Source organism: Rhododendron vialii, chromosome 11a, assembly GCF_030253575.1.
Source record: "Rhododendron vialii isolate Sample 1 chromosome 11a, ASM3025357v1".
NCBI lineage: Eukaryota > Viridiplantae > Streptophyta > Magnoliopsida > Ericales > Ericaceae > Rhododendron > Rhododendron vialii.
In genome coordinates this window covers 34,610,759-34,633,075 of record NC_080567.1, presented here as the reverse complement: position 1 = coordinate 34,633,075, position 22,317 = coordinate 34,610,759, and the positions used below count along the sequence as shown (strand labels likewise).

At 37.4% G+C, this 22,317-nt stretch overlaps 1 protein-coding gene across 2 annotated transcripts; it reads right to left on the bottom strand.

The window, feature by feature from the left end:
- Window positions 1–6: 6 nt before the first annotated feature.
- Window positions 7–19,553, bottom strand: LOC131308641 (serine carboxypeptidase-like 13). 2 transcript variants are annotated; one of them, XM_058335594.1, is made up of 14 exons: window positions 19,120–19,553; window positions 18,738–18,883; window positions 17,932–18,008; window positions 17,678–17,800; window positions 17,473–17,575; window positions 17,145–17,185; window positions 16,944–17,045; window positions 16,730–16,816; window positions 16,320–16,493; window positions 16,135–16,209; window positions 15,886–16,007; window positions 15,512–15,625; window positions 15,108–15,168; window positions 14,726–14,936 (listed from the first exon to the last, which is right to left on the bottom strand). In XM_058335594.1, the coding sequence occupies exons 1-14, from the start codon at window positions 19,494–19,496 to the stop codon at window positions 14,853–14,855; spliced, it is 1,686 nt and encodes a 561-aa protein (XP_058191577.1). In that variant the 5' UTR covers window positions 19,497–19,553; the 3' UTR covers window positions 14,726–14,852. The 2 variants fall into 2 exon arrangements, with proteins under 2 accessions (XP_058191578.1, XP_058191577.1); XM_058335595.1 differs by lacking the exons at window positions 14,726–14,936; window positions 15,108–15,168; window positions 15,512–15,625; ... (1 more) ...; window positions 16,135–16,209; window positions 16,320–16,493 and adding exons at window positions 7–380; window positions 504–617; window positions 756–874; window positions 1,380–1,451; window positions 1,531–1,683.
- Between the last annotated feature and the right edge of the window lie 2,764 nt (window positions 19,554–22,317).

Sequence of the window (22,317 nt, the reverse complement as noted above, 5' to 3'; positions counted from 1 at the left end):
TATCCTTGCATAAGTTATCTTCACCAATTCAATCCACTGATTTTTATTCAAATAGCCTTAAAATAAGATCTAATAAAGTCGATCGGCATTGAACAGACGTACGCACACCAAAGAAATTATTGGATAGATTTGGCTGCTAATCGATCTCGCGTTCATTAAAGATTGTAAAAAGCAAGCCACCTTTCGATCATGGCAAGAGCTTCTTTAGGCTTGTACTCTGGAGCTGTGTGATCTGCTCCCTGCATAATAAGCAATTAAAAATCATATACATTTATGTTCTCCTTTCGAAATAGATGCAGATGTCAATTTAATTTTTTTTTCTTGCCTTGATAGTTGCAAACGTCAGGTGGTATCCTTTCCTTACATAACTCATTGTGTACCTACGCAAACAAAACGAAAAACAATGAAAGGGAAAACTGTACTATTATATAATTTGGTTATATATTTAAATAAATGCTGACCAATTTTAATGATTTATGTGCAAAAATTAAGCAAGAACAAACCCTCCATTTTGGCCATCAACAAACCATGGTCTCCATTCCTCGTCAACAGTTAAATTCAAGGCCTCTATCCATTTGTGGGTTCCCAAATATGGAACTGCCATGTCGTGATCCCCGCTGTTACAAGACAAGAAAATTGGTGACATATATATATATATATATATATATATATATATATATATATATATATATATAATGATCGCGCCGATGGTTATAATGCTTAGCCATGACCACGGTAAATAAGAGATCGATAACCTGTAAATAAGAGCTCGAAGAGTTGTATGGCTGAGGTTTCGGTGGTAATCGAGGCTATTGAAGACAACTTCTGTATAGGCCATGGACTCATTGCACCTGGCCCATTTTTCCTTTGTTCCCTGCAGTGGCGGAACCAAAATTTTGACTCAAGGGTGACTAGATTGATAGACATATATTTTTATCAGAATCTATATTTATTATATCATAAATTTTTTGTTTTACTATACATTACATTTGTATATTGAAAGGATTTTAAGCTAATGTAGTTAAAATATACCAATCATTTTTTTTTTCTTTTAGACAACTTCAATAGTTACGTGATTAATTTTTATTTATGAAAAAAAATTGAGAATGTAAAAATAACCGGTTTTATATCAAATTATTAAGATTATAAATAGCTATAAATAAATAATTTTCAATAATATTCAAAATTAGGTATGTACAAAAAAAAATTTAAAACTTGGAGGCTCGAAAGGGGTCGGGGGCCGGGGCCACCCCGGACCCCAAGGTAGCTCCGCCACTGGTTCCCTGTTAGTTGCCATTAACAATGAAACACTTTGCAAACATGATCAATAGAAATTTGGTCCCAAGAAATCCATAGTAGTCTGTAGACTCGATCGGTACCTTTCGGATGTGAAGAGCTTGTCGGACCCTTTCATCATTTGCCCAAATATAAGATGAAATATAATTGTATGTCTACAAAACAACATAAAAGGGATTACTGTGTAATTTATACGGTTCTAACTTATGCAGAGAGAGAGAGAGAGAATATTACTCGGCACCAGAATTTAGGAAGTACTGGTAGAAGTAGGAAATCTGTTGGTTCCTCTTCAATAAATCTTCTATCCCACTTCAATTTACTTGAATTTCTTGAAGCATAAGCACAGTTAGGTTCCAGAATTTGTCCCATGCAGAGGTTGGCGAGGCACTACATAATATAAAGTTGCACAGGTTCATTTCTAATGGAGGACTAAAAACAGAGGGAGCCTATTCGGTATCTTTCTTTGTTTTTCCGAGAAAAATACCGAAAACAGTGCGAGTGTTTTCCGAAAACTGCTGCAAATAAACTTCTTCTTCTTTTCTTTTTTTTTCATACACGCGAACACGTGAATGTGTCTTGAGACTAAAACGGCGGAAATGAAAGCAGTCATCTCTTGCACTATCAAGCCTTTGTACGTACCTCAGTGACAAGTGTGAGATCCTTTATACATGGTGCATTCTTTGGATCTATAGTCACATACTCCCCATGGCAGTTGTGTTTTATTGACTGCAAAATGAAGTCAAAAAACAAGCAGAAATACAAGCAGTGTAAGACCATGAATAAATGAAGGAAGCCGTTTGCCATTGATTAGAACAGATATTAATCGCTTATGATTAACAGCAAATAAACCTCGTAGAGTTTATCCGATAAAAGTGCGAGTCGATGTGCAAATTCAATTCTTGCATTCTTATCGTAGTGCTGACTTGTTACTGGATTCCCAATAATGTATCCCTGACTCATTATCGAAAACATCAGCTCCAACGATGAAGTATATATAAATGGATTAAGGATCCATTAATTTAGATTAATCCAAAGTTAAACTCGTATATTTACTTGGAGCTTAAGTAGAGGCTGCACTCCAACCTCAGAATTTCCTGCAACAAAAAAGAGAACTAATTCGATTATAAATAGTGGCATAATCAGAATCTTCATTCGAATGGTCGAGCTGACAGAGAGAAATTTATTAACAAAAAACAAAACATACCGTCATAAATTTTCTGAACAATGATTGGAGCGATTATGCCGGAATATGAATCACCGGCAATATATAGCTCATTCAACAAAAATGTTGGGTGATCCATCAGCCACTGCATTACTTAGCTACTTAATTCAAGTAAATTGCTTAAATTGAACAAACAAGCATTGAATCGCTTTCCCATTATTTTCATGAATTGTAAATTTGTAATTTGCTCCCACCTTCAAAAGAAAATTGTAATTGTCTATTGCAGATAATAGGTCATCAACAACGTAACTCTCCGCATTATTAGCAAAGGAGAATCCAGTGCCGACTGATGCGTCTAAAAATATAATGCTGGCGACCTGAAAACATGAGAAAAAAGACACTATTGCAATTTTTTCCTTATTGGTATCTCTATATCCCAAAAAACAAAAAAGGGCATCACCGACATGGTTAGATATATTTCTGCACCAAAAAACGGATTCAGTTTAAAATTTGGAAACTTCCCATCAAAATGTTCTGTGTCGAAGCGTAAGGGTCCTACAAAAGAAGTATATAAGAAAATTCATTTCCTGATATATACATATAGATACATATTGGTTTTGGAAACTTCAATTTGTATGAGAGGGTATTCTCTCGGATTTCAGAAAAAGCAGAGCAACCAGGTCCTCCAGTAAGCCAAAGAAGGAGAGGGTCTTCTCTCGGATTTCCCTCGGACTCGATGAAGTAGTAAAATAGGTGCACGTCATTCCACTCCCCCACACTCACATATCTTCACAAGTCAAGAAAAACCAGTCAGAGTCACCCTTTAATTGCAAGTACACGTGTTGGGAATGGCTTCTCTACCGTTCGGGTATGAACATGAGACGTCTCCGCTCATACGTACCCGAACCGGAGAGAAACCATTCTTCTTTCTTCTTTGGTCGTGTATAAATAGAGCAATAAAATGCTGAATAGATCGAGATGAAATTTAGGCGCATTGAGTAGAAGTAAATTAAAGACAGACCCGGTTTCAAGTTTGAAGGGAAGGTCTCCGGTGTAACCCGGCAGAGTCTTGACGATGGATTTTGAGAAGGCCGCAAAAGTACCAGTACAAAGAACCAGCACCAGTAGCAGTTGCAGTACGTTTAGCGCGGATAAAAGTGGTGAATTGGTGTTGAAATGGCTGCGGAGCAGTTCTTGAGAGAGAGTTGGCTGTTGTAATGATCAGCTTTTCTTTCTGTTGCCATATTTCTCTGTTTCCTCTGTTTATGCGTTACGGTTATTGTATAGATAGAATAGATGAGGCATATATATACAGTGTTTGTGTTGGGATTTTTCTCACAGTAAATGCAATTTATCAAAGAAAAAGAAGAACGAAAAAGAGAGAGAGAGATGGTGGCGGTGCTGTATTAATGCCTTGTTCTCGTCCATTTTCAAAAAGAATTTTTCAAAAAATACCCCGTAAATTTTTCTTACTTTCAACATTTCTCTCTCTATCTCTCTCCACTTATTACTTTTACTATTTTTCAAAAAAAATTTCAAAACACAAATCAAACAAAGCTTGGCTCCGGTAGTAAAACTCCGCATGAGCATTTGTGCATGCTCCAAGAGCACTCGTGATGCATGGGGATCTGTGAATTTCAAGAGGTGTGTGTAGATCCTATTTAGTCCTGTTTGGCTAAATAAACTAGCTAACATATTTTTTTATTCTTATTTAATTTTTTTATATTGGTTAATTTTTTGTTAGTTTTTTTGAAGATTTTTGGTTAAAAATTGAAAAATTACGAACGAAACCTATATTATTTCAAAAATCATTTTCATTGCTTTACGATTTGCTAGTTAATAAATTTTGATTTAATTAGTTAATTTCTGTTTAAATTCAATTTAGATGTATTAATATCCACAAAATATATATATATATATATATATTCTTGGCTGTCGAGATTTTTGTTCTGTAAATCGAGACCGGGTTTAGTTTAAAAAATATTTTTTGTTAGTCTATAGTAATATTTTCAAATTTTTCCAACCTCGAAAATTGGATCACCGTACACTGCGTGACACGTTTCCGCGCCCGCAATAAAAATTCATTAAAGATAGGTACACTACCTTTTTACACTACATAGTTACACTACATCTTACGTGGAACTTATTTTGAGTCCCAAAAAAATCTAAAAAAATACCGACAAATTTTAAAATATTGTTTTATGGGGTCCTATAAAAAATTAGCTCCAATGAATGTCGGTAAGTACTACTTTTGGATTCATAGGGATGAAATTGCTTAATTGCGCAATTTTGGCACTACGAATCTAGAAATAATACTTACCAATATTCGTTGAAGTTAATTTTTTACAAAGCCCTATAAAATAATATTTTAGAATTTATAAATATTTTTCTGAATTTTTTTGAAACCTGAAATGAGCTCCACATCAAATATAGTGTAACGTATAAAATAACTATGTAGTGTATGTAGCATCTCTCGTAAAAAAAATTTCCCTCCCCTTTCTCTTCAACAGCCACCTCCCATATCATTTCCAGCCAACTCTCACCCCCACCACCTTATCCCTCTCCCGCCATATTATATACACACAGCCCAATAATATCACCTCCCTATACACCATTAATTCCACCCCATCTCCCACTGCTCCTCATGTCAGCCAACAATCTACCCCACCATTAACTCCTCTCCCCAACTCAGATAATACTCCAATATTCGCTCCATACACATCTCATCCACCCACGAAATTTTACACGCACTTGTATCCTGCATTTTCAGCAGAGAGAGAGAGAGAGGGCACCTCTCGGCCTCCTCCACCCTACACCGGTCTCCTCCGGCCACAACTGAACTCCACCACCTCTCACCATCATCATTTCCTCCAGACAGACCACCCACCACCGAACCCGCCACCTCCGGCCCGTACCCGTCACCTCCTTCCGCCATACCCACACCTCCCCCGCGTCCCCATCGCCACCCGTGAGCCACTCCATCCCCGGTCGTGTGTACAGTGTGTGCACAGTGGGTTTCAGTACGCGCCACCGCCGACGGTCCCGTCGAAGTGCTGCCGGACGACACCTCGAGATTTCGGAACCACCCCAGTGATCTACAGACGCCGTTCTACACTTACCCGGACTTAGAATCGCGTTTGAGGTAGTTTTCCGGAAACCCGTAACTCAATCTGCGTTTTAATGGAGTTTAGGACTAAAACTTAATTCCTGTTGTAGATGATAACCTGTTTTCAATTCCAGAAGTTAATTAATTATTGTTTAGTTCTGTTTTCATTAATATTTAGTCCTATTTGTGATAGGAAATCAGAGGTAAGGCCTGGAAACGATTTTATTCGTAAATTGAGGATTATTCGTGAGATTATAGTGGATTGTGGTGTTGAAATTCATATGTAGGTGAAGAATTGTGCAATAAATAAATTATCGGAATAATCGTAGTTTATGTAGTAATTATCTAATAATTAAATACGTAAGGATTTAGATTTAAAATGTAAATGAAGAGATATTTGTTCTAGCTAAAGAAAAATAGTTACTACTTATAAGCTAATTTTAAAATATTTTATTGGCCATATTAGTCTCATATCACCTCATTATAAAGATCTAATATTAAACATTTATTGTATTTTGTTAAAAAAATAAAGTTAAGTAAATACTAAATTTAGTAATATTTATTTTCGAATAAAAATTAGTTTATAAAATCTATGAATAATAATATGGTAATTAAAGATAATATCTTAAATAGAAAAATAGTGCAAATATTTTATAATTTATAAATGTGAAAAATAGACTTAACTTTAAGTGTAGTAATTAATTGTTTGACGAATATTTATTTTGTGATAATAAAGAAATAGATTAAATGATTTCGAGAATACTATATAAGTTGATATTAGTAATTTGGTAAAAGAAAAATAAATTTTTTATCTTTTAAGATAATGATTTTATTCAAACCGCCATTTACTAATCTTGGCTTATTCGTCAATTGATGTTTAATAAATTAGAATATTGTTATGTCAGACTTTATGCATGTGATATTGTATTTGTAAATTTTGTATGTTGTTGATTGTTACGTGGATTATGGTAATTTGAATTGCTATGTGAACGTAGAAATCGAACAATAGGTATCCTGGGTGGTACTCGAGACTTGAATAAATGATTAGACGTTAAAACCTGGGGAAAGTGAAATGTTGATAGTCACTGTTGTGACAGTTACGGTCGGGAGACGACCAAAGTGGCCGAGAACCCAATGGGTCCTGAGAGCATGGTCGGCGGAATCAGCACTTGTGGTTAAAGACCGGTGGATTTTGATATATTGCACAAACCCTGAATATGGCACTACTTGATTTATCTTTCGGAATTTCCGAGGGTGTTTTTATTGGTTGAAACCGGAGTATAGGTATCATTTCTCGCGGTTGGTTGGTTTATCATTCGCTCCTTGTGATGGTACTGCCAAGTTTGACCCGACATGTAGTTTGGTCTTATTCGTCTGGGACCCCAAGCTGGGCAAGCAAGGAGATGGTAAATCGGCAGAGTTGCCATAGTTCAGAGGTTGTTTGGGAGGAGTATTTCTCATGGTGGAGAAATCTTGAATTCACATAAATACAAGAAATTCATAAAAGGCTACTTATGACTACGTAGTGTAATTGCTGTATAATTTTGTGTTATTCCATTGAAACTGCATATTATGGTATTGGTTTTAGGATTTCTACTTTGTGAATTATCACTCAGGATACGTTTGTATCCTTGCCAATCATTTGCTTCGGCGATCAATTAGCCAAAGCGTGCAGGATTCTACAGTAGAGCAGTTGATACAAGTGGGACCCCTGGAACTGAAGCTAGGCCAACGTTGCTTGTAATCCATGTTAAAACTAGAATCGCTCTGGAGTTGTTTTTAAATAAAATGTATATAGATTTTTGTATTATTTTGAAATTGTAATTTTTGTATAAAGACAAATAGGGGCCTAATAGTTTGTAAAATTTAGCGTATTTTAAGGGTAATGCGCATGACATTCCTTGAAAAATTGGGACGTTACTCTCTCTCTCTCTCTCTCTCTCTCTCTCTCTCTCTCTTCTCCTCCTCCTCCTCCTCCTCCTCTCTTGTTTTGAATCTAATATGATTTGGGAGAAGAAGGGAATGAAATACGTGGTTTAATTTGAAAAATGTCGGACCATCGGGGGGGGGGGGGGGGGGGTGTGAAATGAAAAAATGACTTATGGCCAAAATTAAAGGAAAACAATTTCGCCCTGTTGGTGCAAAATGTTTTACCTTGAAAATATTTTCCTCCCTCTTTTTTCAAGCCAAACAGCGAAAAATGGGTAAAGTAAAAACATATTTTACATTATAACAAATGGAGCCACAATGTGTGTGAGAGAGAGAGAAAATCGAAATCTATGTGCATTGAACTTATACGGTGATCCTTTTGGGGATATCCGATAAAATTGGAACGAAACATACACAGTGTGCAGGGGGGTGTGAGATCTACGGGCATTGAATCGGGGGTGGGGCGCGGTGGAGTTACTGTCCGTGAGGACAGGTCGTCACCACGACACATTCTAGCTATAAGATGGCTTAGACTCCACCCCATTATCGGTGAGACTCGAATCCGAGTCTCCACAAGGGGTGTGGTGAGATGAGCCATCCCTTCATTCACTTAAATAGAGTTTTATCCCTTCTTTTGCCCAAATGAGGACCCTTGTGCGCCCTTTTCCAACTCCCAGTCCGTAAACTAAGACTCTCCCGGCCAGCTTCATTAACGAGAGAAACATTAGACGGGATCTAAAAAAACATATATCTTAGGAAAATTTTGAGTTTGTCAATGATTTTTTCTTCTTCTTCTAAATATGCACTTAATTCAGCTTTTTCTTTATGATGGCTTACTCAATAATGATCTAGCTTGCATTGGTTAGAAACTAAATTGTACTCATGAAAGACAAAATCTGCTTTTAAATAAGGGACAATAAAGTCAAGAAGCTCCAAGAAAACCCATTGGTAAATTCCCATAAGAAAATTAACAAACTTTAGAGACAAATGCATTTGTTTCTTCCTCCTTCTCTATTCCCAAATCAAGAAATCAAAAGCGGCAACAATGAATCCTGTCTTCTACTTCTTACATGACCACAAAATTTTTAATCCTCAACAGATAATTAATGGAAACGGAAAATCAAATTCACATATACACACAGAGAGAGGAGAGGATTCGGCAATGGTGTATGGCTGGTGTTCGGATGGTGACCGTTGAATGGCCGGTGAGCTCATAGAGTGGTGTTCGGACGGTGACTGTTGAATGGCCGGTGAGCTCATAGAGAGAAAGACGTGAGAGATCACAATGAGGGAGGAGAGGAGAGAAGTAACGAAGCGTCTTTTGGGAGAGTGTATACAAAACCCTAGTACAACTACAATATTGTTAAAAGATGACGCTTGAAAAAGTGAAAAGTTGCCAGTTTTTTAAAAAACCATAATTAATAAGATTGTAATCGATAAATAATGTCAGTCACCTAACAAATTACTGTGATATAATATATTTGTAATGTCACTTTGAAAAATAGTGACATAACTATTTTTTCTTTTTAATATCTGTTTCTTCTAAACTGTGATCCAATATATTTATGATGTCACTTTGTAAAATAGTGGCATAACTATTCTTTCTTTTTAATGTCAGTTTCTCCTAAACTATGACCTAATATATTTATGATGTCACTTTGTGGCAGCAGTGGTGGAGGCAGTGAGATTCTATTACCATTATTAGCGGCATCTTTCTTTTTTAGAAACGATGTCTACTAAAATAAGGGGTCAGCCTAGTTGTCAAGGCTTAAAACTTAGTCTCTGAATGACAGTAATCTTTAGCAGAAATGTGAATGTGATGCCATATTATTATGATTCTTTTGTTTGCAACTGACAATTAAGAATGAAAACATGATTCACGATGACATTATCAATGAGGAATCACATTCTAAAACTAAGTAGAAATCTAACCCCTCACATCTCCCATGAAAATTCTAGATTTCTAACTCAATCCATAAAATAAAAAATAAATTTTTTTGACTCTAGTACATCTCCAAAATAATAGATTCCTTGATAAGATTACTAAATTAATACAAACATCGAAATAGAACTACTTCGGGCATCTACTTATTAGGAATTGATTCCTGGTAATCAAATTCATATTTCTATAGAAGATTATGGACATCGAAACATAACACAATGTGCACTCTCTTAAGACCTCGAGTTCGAAACATCCCAGATGTTATCAACTCTTTGGAATAAGTCCAAACAAGTCCTTTGCTCAGCTTTAATTGAACCCCCACTAGTGGATGGTAGCATTGGTCTCCGAATTAATTAATTGGTTGATGACTAGTCGGCTTATTTACCTTTTTGGTCCCCAAAGTATTAGCGAGTAGCCAATTTAGTCCCCAATCTAAATATTTGTTCAATTTCGTCCCCAATGTTTAAAATGTGTGTCAATTTGGTCTCCACTCCTAACTCAGTCTCTCTTGTCCATTAAAATGAAGTGCATCAATGGTATTTCACCCCTTGCCATCATCTGTCTCTCTCCCTTATTTCATTTATAGCAACACACACCAACATACAAACCCCACTTTTTATGTTCCAAAATCAAAATCAAAAGGGCGAAAGCAAACATCAGAAATCTCCTTCGCACCATTCAAAACTTCAACCTTCCTAAATCAAATCTCTCTCTAGATACAAACAAAGAAACAAAAATACACACACACATATACATGCACACACACACACACACACACACACATATATATATATATATATATATATATGTGTGTGTGTGTGTGTGTGTGTGTGTGTGTGTGTGTGGGCACGCGACCCGAAAAATTTTTATTTGTAAAATTGGGTGCGGCCCTTTTTCGGAAAAGCACGGCGAAACGCTTCGATTCAGAGTCGCCACTCGGGTTTTAGCAGTGAAACACCCAAGGAACCGAACTCGAAAACGTTTGCTACGTTTGTTTGATTTTGAAAAAGGCTTGTAGACTGGACCGTCGTCACCTTCGATATCTGAGGTTCGGGAGCCAGGTTACGAGAGGGGAAAGATTTTATGGCACTTCTCTCGCCCAATCCGGAGATCGGTCTCTACTCGGGCATTTCGTAAAACGTTTGCATTTTTCTCTCATTAATCATTTTTAACCACTTAGGGAAAGGGAGCAGTTAATAGGGGGTTAAAGCTGTAACAAGTTGCAATTTATGTGACAAAATGCTTATGGATGATTTGCTTGCAATAATAAACATAGATTGAGAATAAGCACTGAGCAACCCAAATAAGTTGAAGTACGCTGCCCTGAAGGGATGTGAGCAGGCTTCGCACCAGCATGCACTGGCCGAACCAGTGCATGCTGATACGACCTGCGCACGCCACAACCCAACTGGCGTACTCCACTTATCTAGTTTCTCAGTTTTTGTTTGCAATCCCCTAGGCTCTAGAAAGGGACCAGCGCACACCCAGGACAAACCACGCAGTTAATAGAGCAGAATCCATATAGTTACAGACAGATGAGATGGTTTCAAGCCATGAAGAACAACAGAATACCCCAAAAACAGTGTAGGGATGTAAAAGAGGCCAATTCTAAGCTACTATGCAAGGCCAGCCACTGGATTTTGGGACGAACTGCCGTACGCCAGTCATAGACGGCCGTACGCCAATTACTTTCCATTACCCAGTGCTTGGCTTTGCATTATCTGGGTTCTGGAACATGACCAGAAGGATCCCAGAGGCCTTTTGAACAAATAAGGAGTAAGCATTAACTACTACAACTAAGCAGTTCTAAATGTACAGAAAGCAGTAAATTGGTTCTTTTAGCATGCTAAGGTGATTGACAGAAATGTAAGTTAACAGAAATGATGATCAATGATCCCCACGCCAGTAGTGCACGTACTGCCATGGCTGGCGTACGGCATGATTATACTGGCGTGCGCCATGTTTGAGCTCACACGATTGTTATATTTTACCAGTTTAAGGCCAGGACTAGTATTGGCTACTAGCCTGGACTTTACTAGTTCCCCTCAGGAGTTGAAAACAGAAAGAAACACAAAGGTGGTATACCTTTGGTTGGGATGAAAAGATGACTTGAGCTTTGATTTGGGGAGATGGAGAGTGACAATGTGAGGGATGTATCAGTGGAGTGTGTGACTGAAAGGCCCTTTTGCTTCCTCTTTCAATGGAGGAGAAGAGAGAGAGAGGGAGAAGGAAAAGGGCTTTGGGCTCTTTATGTGGTTAACCCCTTGCAAATGAATGCAATGGGGGTATTTATAGAGGAGAGAGGGACTGAGATCAATTGAGTTAAGGCCTGGTTTGGCTGGTTGGGTTAAGAGAGGGAGCCTCCCATGCATTAAATGCATGGGACTTGGCTTGATGGAGGGTGTAGGAAAGAGGGGGAACGTCCCTGCCAACTGTAATCATCAGGGAGACTATAGCCGACGTCAGGGTGGCACAAAAGTCTCGTCCATGTGGCTGAATAAAGTTGATTTGACTGGGTTTGACTGGCGTGCGCCAGTGATAACTGAGTCAACGGTCGATGACCAACACGTGGCAGTTAACTGGCGTACGTCAGCACAGTACTGGCGTAAGCCAGTTTGGGCTTTGCTGGGGCCGTTTGGTTCTGGCTTGAAGGGTTTGAAATGGGTTTTGAATGAGGTTCGGAATGCTCAAAGCTCAAACACATCATCATCCTCAGATTGTTCTCGACCTTTAATCATCATTGGGGCAACAAAGACCGCAAAATGGCATTATCTGGATGGTCCAGAATGGGGTGTCTACAGTAGCCCCCCTTTGACGGCACTTAGAGTACCATTGACTGGAGACAAGTAACGTCAAAGGTCTTCTAGACACCCTCTTCGAGGCTGTCCAGAATGCATGAATTTTAAAGAACCTGTTTGATTTGAAGTTGGGACGGATGGACCACCGTTGATTTGAATCTGGACGGATAGACCGTTTGTTGATTTGAATTTGGACGGATGGACCGCCGTTGATTTGAATTTGGACGGATGGACCGCGATTGATTTGAATTTGGACGGATGGACCGCCGTTGATTTGAATTTGGACGGATGGATCCTCGTTGATTTGAATTTGGACGAATGGACCGTCGTTGATTTGAATTTGGACGGATGGACCGTCGTTGATTTGAATTTGGACGGATGGACCGCCGTTGATTTGAATTTGGACGGATGGACCGTTGTATACCTAAGGTCATCCTCTCGGATAATAGCACCCCTATCATCAACAGGAATGTGAAGAAGCTTCTAAAGTCCTACTCAGTGAGTCACCTCACATCAACTCCATACTATCCCCAAGGCAATGATCAAGCCGAGGCAACCACAAAACCCTCATCCGTATCATCAGCAAGTTGTTGGACCAAAAAGGAGGGACATGGGCTGACCACTTGGCGGTGGCACTATGGGCATACAGGACCTCTCATCGCAAAGCTACACGTGCTAGTCCATTCAGTTTAGTCTACGGGGCAGAAACTGTTCTCCCTAGCGAGCTAAGCATGCCATTCTCAAGGTTAGCCCTCGCAGCTGAAGTGACACAAGAAGAAAGAATGGCAGACTTGGAGGCCATGGAATAAAGAAGGAACACCGCTGTGAGGAATCAGGAAAAGTACTGGGAATCAGTGACTAAGTATTACAACAAAGGGGTGGTGCCGCGAGCATTTCAAGTTGGGGACTTAGTGTGGAAGTCTACGCTCGTGGTCATGAGGGACCTGGAGCAGCCGAAATTCACTCATAGGTGGGAAGGCCCATATGAAGTAATCAAGGCCAGTAGCAGTGGCCATTATGAATTAGCAAGAGTCAGTGACAGTTTTAAAACTGGTCTCATCAATGCTAAGTTTATTAAGATGTATTACCCATGATGTAAGGGTATTTCTTAAATTTTCAGTCTTGTAAAAAGCGTTGTTTTCTGTTATCTTTAGTTCATTTATGAACAGTTTTCTTGTAAAAGGTGGCAGACGAACTATGTAATGGGCAATCATCGGAAAGTAAAGCAACAGTCGTAATATCATCTAATTGTGTTCTTAAAGCATAGGCATATTACGCAAAAAACTATTGCTAATAACCGAAATTGTCATCATAACACAAAAAGACGTCTCATGTAAGTCACAGCGCATAGAGTTATCAGTTCTCATGTAGTACTACACTTCCAATAGTTAGATGTGCATTATATTTTTTGGATTAAATTATTCATCTCGACGAGAGAAGTCTAAAATGTAGAAAATTCTGACCGAAAGCAAAAAAACAGTTCACTAACAAAGGAAAAAAAAAGTTGTCTTTTTTGTCTAGTGTGTCGACCTCTTACATGTACTTTCTTCAACATCGGCCCATGTTTTTATGCTTTTTTGATTCATTTTGTCAAGATGAATGATTAACCCCAAAAATATTGCGGTTACGAAAATTAAAAGTTTTAGACAAAAAAAAAAAGTAAAAAAGAATTGAGCCTTGGTACATTTATTCACCGTAAAGTGTAAATTCGTGCCTTATCCCAAGAGGAAAAATTGTCGATTTTCCAAGTGTAAATGTTGTCCTCTGGATCGTTCGTCAAGAGAACAACAACCCTTCAAAAAGTTCGTTGGACTGTTGGAGTAAGGTTGCAACTAACTTTCCAAACAAAAAGACAACTGACCGGAAAGGTTTTGCTTTTGCAATTACTTACCTCGAGAAGTTTTTTTTTTTTTTTGCAAATTGGGCATCACGTGGCTGTATCCAATGGCAGCGCGCATCCGAACCGTCCAATCCTATTTTGGACGGCCCAAATCTGAACTATCTCTCTCCCTCAACCGACCACTCTCTCTCTCTCTTATTTATCTCTCTAAAATCCCGGCCATCCAAAACAACTCGGATGCACACTTGGGTATTGCGTGAACTATGCCCTATTTGCATCCAAAAACTTCTCACTTCCATGTCGTGAAAAGTTGCAGGAATGCAACAATTATTGCTGTGCAACCACGCATTTGTGTCTCTTACCGAATTTTTACACCTTTTACGCCCTCAATAATTAAGTGCTAGGAGGTTCTGAATTCGAAAGGATGGAATAATATTAATTTAACTCCTTAATTTACGAACGATATTAATGAGAACGGAAAAAAAAATGATTGGGCAATAATTCTAAGTATCCTAAATAATTACCCTGAAAATGTTCCGAAAAGATAAATCAATGGTACAGTAAATCTGAATCATTGATTTCTTTTTCGGGGGTATTTTCGGCGTAATTTGTTGGAATATGTAGCATTGCTCTTATCCTTGCTTAAGTTCTCTTCACCAATTCAATCCACTGGTTTTTATTCAAATAGCCTAAAAAAAGATCCAATAAAGTCGACATTGAATAGACATACATCAAAGAAATTATTGAATAGATTTGGCTGCTGATAGATCTCGTGTTCATTAAAGATTGTAAAAAGCAAGCCACCTTTCGAGCATGGCAAGTGCTTCTTTAGGTTTGTATTCTGGAGCTGTGTGACCTGCTCCCTGCATAATAAGCAACTAAAAATCAGATACGTTATGTTCACCTTTCGAAATTTTAAGAAATACATAATAAGGTAATGTGACCACACCATCTTTTTTGGTCGATCGTGACCAAAATAGATGCAGATGTTAATTTAATTTTTTTCAATTGGTTAGGTTTAATTTTTTTCTTGCCTTGACAGTTGCAAACCTCAGGCGGTATCCTACATTTTCCCTTACATATCTCATTGTGTACCTACACAAACAAAACGAAAAATCATGAAAGGGAAAACTGTACTATTCGGTTATATTTAAATACTAGTAATCAATTAACGATTGGGAGATTCACGGCTCCGCAGTGAACAAGTTCTTTACAGCAGCAATCAATCGTGGTCGTTCAAAATTGTTCTGAACAGTCCGGATTTTAATAAAAAATTTCCTGTAAAAAGTTTAACTTTTCCCCAGAAAAGCTTTATTAACGTCCGGATTGTCCAAAACACTTTTGGACGGTCACGATTGACTCCGTAAATAACTATTCATGGCTCCGCCATTAAAATGATTTTCCCTTAATGATTTATGTGCAAAAAGCAAGAACAAACCCTGCATTGAGGCCATCAACAAACCATGGTCTCCATTCGTCGCTAACAGTTAAACCCAAGGACTCTATCCATCTGTGGGTTCCCAAATTCGGAACTAACATGTCGTGATCCCCGCTGTTACAAAACAAGAAAATTGTTGGCATAAAAATGAAACTCTCTAATTTTACAGGAAAGAAATTAAGAGTTCATCTTTACCAAAAATACAAAATTAAGAGTTCATTTTGGGGTTTTTCAGAATATATAACAGTGCCATAGTGATAATATTTGGTGACCAAGATAATTTAGGTTAGGAAATTGATTTTTCGCATTTCACTTTTGTACGCAGACGCTAACTTTACGTTAAAAGTGGAGAATAGGTGTAAGAGCTAGATAACCTGTATATAAGAGCTCGAAGAGGTGTATGGCTGAGATTTCGTTGGTAATCAAGGCTTGAGAAGACAACTTCTGTATAGCCGGGCAAGGACTCATTACACCTAAGCCATTTATCTTTTGTTCCCTGTTAGTTGCCATTAACAATGAATTACTACTACTTTGCAAACTCAATAGAAATTAAGTCCCAAAAAATTCACACAATTAATTCTTACAACAAAAAAATATATAATCAATAGTAGTTAGACTGGTACCTTTCGGACGTTAAGAGCTTGTCGGACCCTTTCATCATTTGCCCAAATATCAGACAGCACGTAATAATTATAGAACTATAGAACAACATAAAAACAGATTATTGTGTAATTTATATTACATTTATTTCAAGAGAGAGAGAGAGAGAGAGAGAGAGAGAGAGGGTGTGGGGGGGTAAGAAAATTACTCGGCACCAAAACTTAGGACGGTCTGGTTGAAGTAGATGACGGTCTGGTAGAAGTAGGAAATCTATTGGTTCCTCTTCAATAAATCCTCTATCCCACTTCAATTTACTTGAATTCTTGGAGTCATAGTTACATTGAGGTTCCAGAATTTGTGCGTAGAAAATGTTGGTGAGGCACTACATAATACAAAGTTGCGCAGATTCATTACTAAATAGAGGACTAAAACATGAGGGAACCTAATCGGTATCGTTTTTCGTTTTTCAAGAAAACACCGAAAACTACCGTGAACAAAACTATTTTCGAAACGATTTTCAGGGGACACGTGAATGTGTTTCAAGACTAAATCGAAGAAAACGAAAGCAATTACGAAACCTATGCAATCATCTCTTGCATTATCAAAGCCTTTGTATACCTGATTGACCAGTGTGAGATCCCTTATGCATGGTGCATTGTTTGGATCTATAATTATATACTCCCCGTGACAGTTGTGTTTTATTGACTACAAAATGAAGTCACAAAACAAGCAGAAATACAAGTGTGTAAGACCCATGAATAAATGAAGGAAACAGTTTGCAATTCATTAGAACATATATTAGTAATGGCTTAAAATTAACAAGAAAATAAACCTTGTAGAGTTTATCCGATAAAAGTGTGAGTCGGTGTGCATATTCAATTCTTGCATTCTTATCATCGTGTTGACTTGTTACTGGATTTCCAAGTATGTATCCCTGACTCAATATCAAAAAACATCAGCTCCGACAATGAAGTGTAAATGGATTAAGGATTCATAATTTTGATCAATCCAAAGTTAAACTTCGTATATTTACTTGGAGTTTAAGTTGTCGCTGCACTGGAACCTCAAAATTTCCTGCAAAAAAAAAAAAAAAAATCTAATTTATAAATAGCGGCGTAATCAGAATCTTCGTTCGAAAGGTCGAACTAACAGAGAGAGTTTTTTACTTCCAATTCACTATACAAGATACTAGTTCTCCCATTCCATTTGTAAGCATGATTCTGTAAACAGAACTCTCATTTCCTGCCGAACTCACGCCGTTGGAAGTTTGGACTACAGGTACAATTAATGACGAGTATTTGTTGATTTAAGCCGTAATTTCTGCAATAAAATCCGAAATATTGTAATTCTCACAAACGTACCATTGTATATTTTCTGAACAACGATTGGAACGATTAAGCCGGAATATGAATCGCCGCCAATATACAGCTCATTCGACAAAAATGTTGGGTGATCCATCAGCCACTGCAATACTTAGCTACTTTTATTCACGTAAATTGCTTAAATTGATCAAACATAAACATTGAATCATATTCCCATTATTTTCATGAATTAGTTTCCTCCCACCTTTAGTAGGAAATTGTAAGTGTCTGTTGCATATAATAGGTCATTACTAACGTAACCCCCCGGATTATCAGCGTAGGAGAATCCAGCGCCAACCGGTGCGTCTAAAAATATCATGCTGGCGGCCTGAAAATATTAGAAAAAAGACACTATTACAATTTTTTTCTTATTGGTACCTCTATATCATCCAAAAAATAAAAATAAAAAATTGGCTTAGTCGACATGGTTGGATAGATATATTTCTAGAGAATCTACACCTTTGTCCATGAAAACGGATTCACTGCTAAATTTGGAAACGTTCCATCAAAATAATCTTTTTCGAAGTGTAAAGGTCCTGCAAAAGAAGTTAATAAGAAATATTCAAGTCAAACAGGAATCTTCTGAAACAATGTTAGGAGTAATTATTCAATACTCCCGGAGTATATAAACAATACACTCCCTTCTCTTTCATAACATGTGGATCCCACATGTGTCCGCCGTGTACTCTGAGAGTATTGAATAATTTTCACAATGTTAGGGGATTTAATTGATTGATTACCGTGCTTTGAACACAAGAAATTTTTGGGTGCCGGTTGGATACTATGTGGTCGTGCCGATGTAATGCCCGAGCAGCATATCTAGGCCGTCCAAAAGTGTGTTGAATGGCCTAGGTTGACATCTTCTCTCTCCTCTCACACAACCACTCTCTCTCCTCTTTCTCTCTCCAAATCCGAGCCGTCCAAAACCAAAATGGACGGCCCGAATGCACTGCTCGGGCACCACGTGACAACTATTATTTCTAGATTCGTAGTGGCAAAACTGCGTAGTTGAGCAGTTTCACCCTTACGAATTCAGAAGTAATACTTACTGATATACGTTGGAGTTGATTTTTACAAGACCTCATAAAATAATATTTTAAAATTTATTGGTTTAATTTTTTGATTTTTGTGAAACTCAAAATAGGCCTCACATAAAATGTAGTGTGAAAATATAGTGTACCTATCTTTAGTGGTGCCGAAAAATTCCTCGGTAGATACATATTGGTTTCCCAAATTGGAAACTTAAATTTGTAGGAGAAAATCACCTATTTCAAAAATTAGTCCACCGAAGCTAGAACAACCAGGTCCTCCAGTAAGCCAAAGAATGAGAGGGTCTTCTCTCGGATTTCCCTCGGACTCGATGAAGTAGTAAAATAGGTGCACGTCATTCCACTCCCCCACGCTCACATATCTTCACAAATCAAGAAAAACCAATCAGAGTCACCCTTTAATTGCAAGTACACATGTGGAGGGGATGACTTCTCTACCGTTCGGGTATGAACATGAGACGTCTCCGCTCATACCCGAACAGGAGATCAAGAAACCGTTCTCCTTTGGTCAAGTATAAATAGAGCAAACATAGAGCAATAAAATGCTGAATAGATCGACATGAAATTTAGGCACATTGAGTAGAAGTAAAAGACAGACCCGGTTTCAAGTTTGAAGGGAAGATCTCCGGCGTATCCCGGCAGAGTCGTGACGATGGATTGCGAGAAGGCAGCAAAAGTACAAGTACAAAGAACCAACACCAGTAGAAGTTGCAGTGAGTTTAGCGCTGATAGAAGTGGTGAATTGGTGTTGAAATGGCTGCGGAGCAGGTTCTTAAGAGAGAGTTGGCTGTTGTAATGATCAGCTTTTGTTTCTGTTGCCATATTTCTCTGTTTCCTCTGTTTATGCGTTACTGTTATTACATAGATAGAATAGATGAGGCATATATATATAGTGTTTGTGTTGGGATTTTTCTCAAAGAAAAGGGTAAAAAAGAGAGAGAGTTGGGGGTGGTGTATTAATAAAAATCTCCGCATGGGGATCTGTGAATTTGAAGAGGAGTGTGAAGATCCTATTCAGTGCACTTGTTTCTTGTGAGAGCTAGGGCAGAGAGCATAGGAAATTAAAGTCATGATAGGCGGGTTCTGTTTGTTTCGATGTAAAATATTTTTCAAAAAATAAACTCTTAAATTTTTACTTTTAGGTGTTTTGTTGGCATTTGAGAAATATTTTTCAAAACAATGGTAGATTGTTGGTTTAAAAATATTGTAATCGAGTAAACTCTCTCTCTCTCTCTCTCTCTCTCTCTCTCTCTCTCTCTCTCTCTCTCTCTCTCTCTCTCTCTCTCTCTCTCGTTATGAATCTAATATGATTTGGGAGAAGATGGGAATGAAATACGTGGTTTTGAAAAATGTCGGACCATCGGGGGTGTGAAATGAAAAAATGACTTACGGCCAAAATTAGAGGAAAACAATTTCACCCCGTTGGTGCAAAATGTTTTACCTTGAAAACATTTTCCTCCCTCATTTTCTAGCCAAACAGCGAAAAATGGATAAAATAAAAAAATATTTTACGTTCCTCCCTCGTTTTCTAGCCAAACAGCGAAAAATAGATAAAATAAAAATATATTTTACATTATAACAAACGGAGCCGCATTGTGTGAGAGAGAGAATTGTATCGAAATCTATGTGCATTAAACATATACGGTGGTCCCTTTGGGGACATCTGATAAAATTGAAATGAAACAAGATTCATATTCGATATGAAATTTATTACGCATTTAAAGATATAACTTATTATTTAACCGGTTAGAATAAAACGAGAAATATTTAAATTGGAACGGATGGAATATTTTTTTAGTGCCAATGCCCCAAAATGTCCGGAAAGGAATGATAGCTTGAAGCTTTTAAGCCTAGTTGAATTCTAGGTGTACTACCTTCCAAGTAGATCAAAAAATGCGTCCGTACTCATTTACTCATGTTCTTATGCACGAAAGGTTGATTCTGTAAATTTAAAGGAGTAATGATTAAATATAGATCAGAAAAACGTGGAAATCTCAATTTCCTTTCGCATGAAAACACAACAACGTATTTTCAAAGACAATGTGACCCACGGTTGCACGTAGTCAATGAGAAAAATGTAACCGTTGGCATATCTCTACGGTCTACCCTTCTTCGGTTTGTTATGTATCCACCCTTCTTCCTGTGACTACAAGTACGTCATTTAGGACAAACAACACGTTTAGACGGAGGATTTGTCTTGGGTGAATATAAAATGAAAGTGGATGTGTAATGAGGGATGATTCCACCTCTTAAGAAGGGTGGATATAGAATAAAGAGGATATTGCGCGAATTGCAAAGTCTATGTTTTGGGAATTCTATTGGACTCGCAGATGGTGTAATGAGACTGTCAATCGGCTTTAGCTTCTTCTCATTTTCGAGGATTGTTAGAGCATCCACAATAGTGTGTTAAAATTTAGAAAACAAAAATGTATTTTTTGTGCCACAATGTTTGCATTAATTTGTGCGCTAGAGTGTGTTAAATCTTGTAGTGTGTTAGCATGTGTACCAAGTTTGACAATTATACTAGCAAACAATAAGTGGATCCCACATCTATAATTCAAACCCCAACCATAAATATAAATATATATTACTCCTAATATACACTTGTTGGACCTATTTTTAACACACTCATATGTTAACAATGTCTAACATACACTTGTGGGGTCCATTTTTATCTTAATACACATTTTAACATATTCAAGTATACCAAACCCATTGCAAATGCTCTTACCCGCTAACTGGGTGTACGTATTTGTTTTTCCAGTTGATCATGAGTTGAAAAGTAGAACTTCGGCCAATTGTTCTGAAAAAATTAAAGATCAGTACTTTGAAAATAAATATATATATATATATATATATATATTGGAGCGATTCCGGGAACATCTAGAAAAATATCTAAAAAATATCTCATAATTTCCGATCAAATTTTAATGATCCGAGCCGCTCAATGTGATCAAAACTTGATTTTACGGATACTCGCGAGAAATTAGAAAAAAAAAATGACCGGGAAGGGCTTGATCCGAACAATTCTGAATAGTTTTTTATTGAACGGTTAAAATAAAAACTGCTAAAATCAAGCCTTTCCCCGTTTGTTTTTTGTTTTTGGCTAATTTCTCGCGAACACCCTTTAAATCACATTCTGCACACATTGATCGGTTCGAATTGTAAATTTTTGATCAAAAACTATGAGATTGAGATTTGAGATTTTTTTAGATGTTTTTATGAATGTTTCTAAAAAGAGAATAAATTCTTTCCGCCAGAGGAGGAAAAATGGACTTTTCCTCCAAACCAATACCCTTCTGCCACATCAGCCAATAGTACAAAACCAAAGCATACAGTACAAAACCAAGGGGAAAATCACGTGTTGCGCTGTGTTGTGCTTGGACTGTGTTAAAACAGCTCTGCTATGAGCAGGGACAATTCGCAGGGACAAATGCATTTGGCTCCATTTGGATCCTTTTTTTTTACGAATGGTGTTACTGGTACAGATTTTAAATCTGTACCAGTGTGTACAAATCCCATTTTGTCCCGTTTTGGATCTCAAAAAAATGATAAAAACGCTCATTATGTTTAAAATACTTTATTTACGACTCTTGCGAAAAATAAACTCAATTTGATATCGGTTAAGACACCTACAAAACGTCCAACTTTCTCTAAAATTAAATTTGATTATGAAAGCTTTAGAGATAAAAATTAATCATGACCCTTTTATGATAAAATGATCAGAAAATGGTCTGGACATTCATATCTGCGACCATGTTAAAAAAACATAAAGTCTAATGGTACAGATGAAAAA

Excerpts from the sequence above, each read along its gene's own strand:
- LOC131308641 (XM_058335594.1), bottom strand. The coding sequence starts at position 19,496 with ATGCGGAGATTTTTATTAATACACCACCCCCAACTCTCTCTCTTTTTT. Across the intron at positions 17,801-17,931 it reads ATCCGTTTTCATGGACAAAG|GCCGCCAGCATGATATTTTT; the intron begins GTGTAGATTCTC and ends TAATATTTTCAG. Across the intron at positions 16,210-16,319 it reads GTCCTAAGTTTTGGTGCCGA|TTCTATAATTATTACGTGCT; the intron begins GTAATTTTCTTA and ends GTTGTTCTATAG.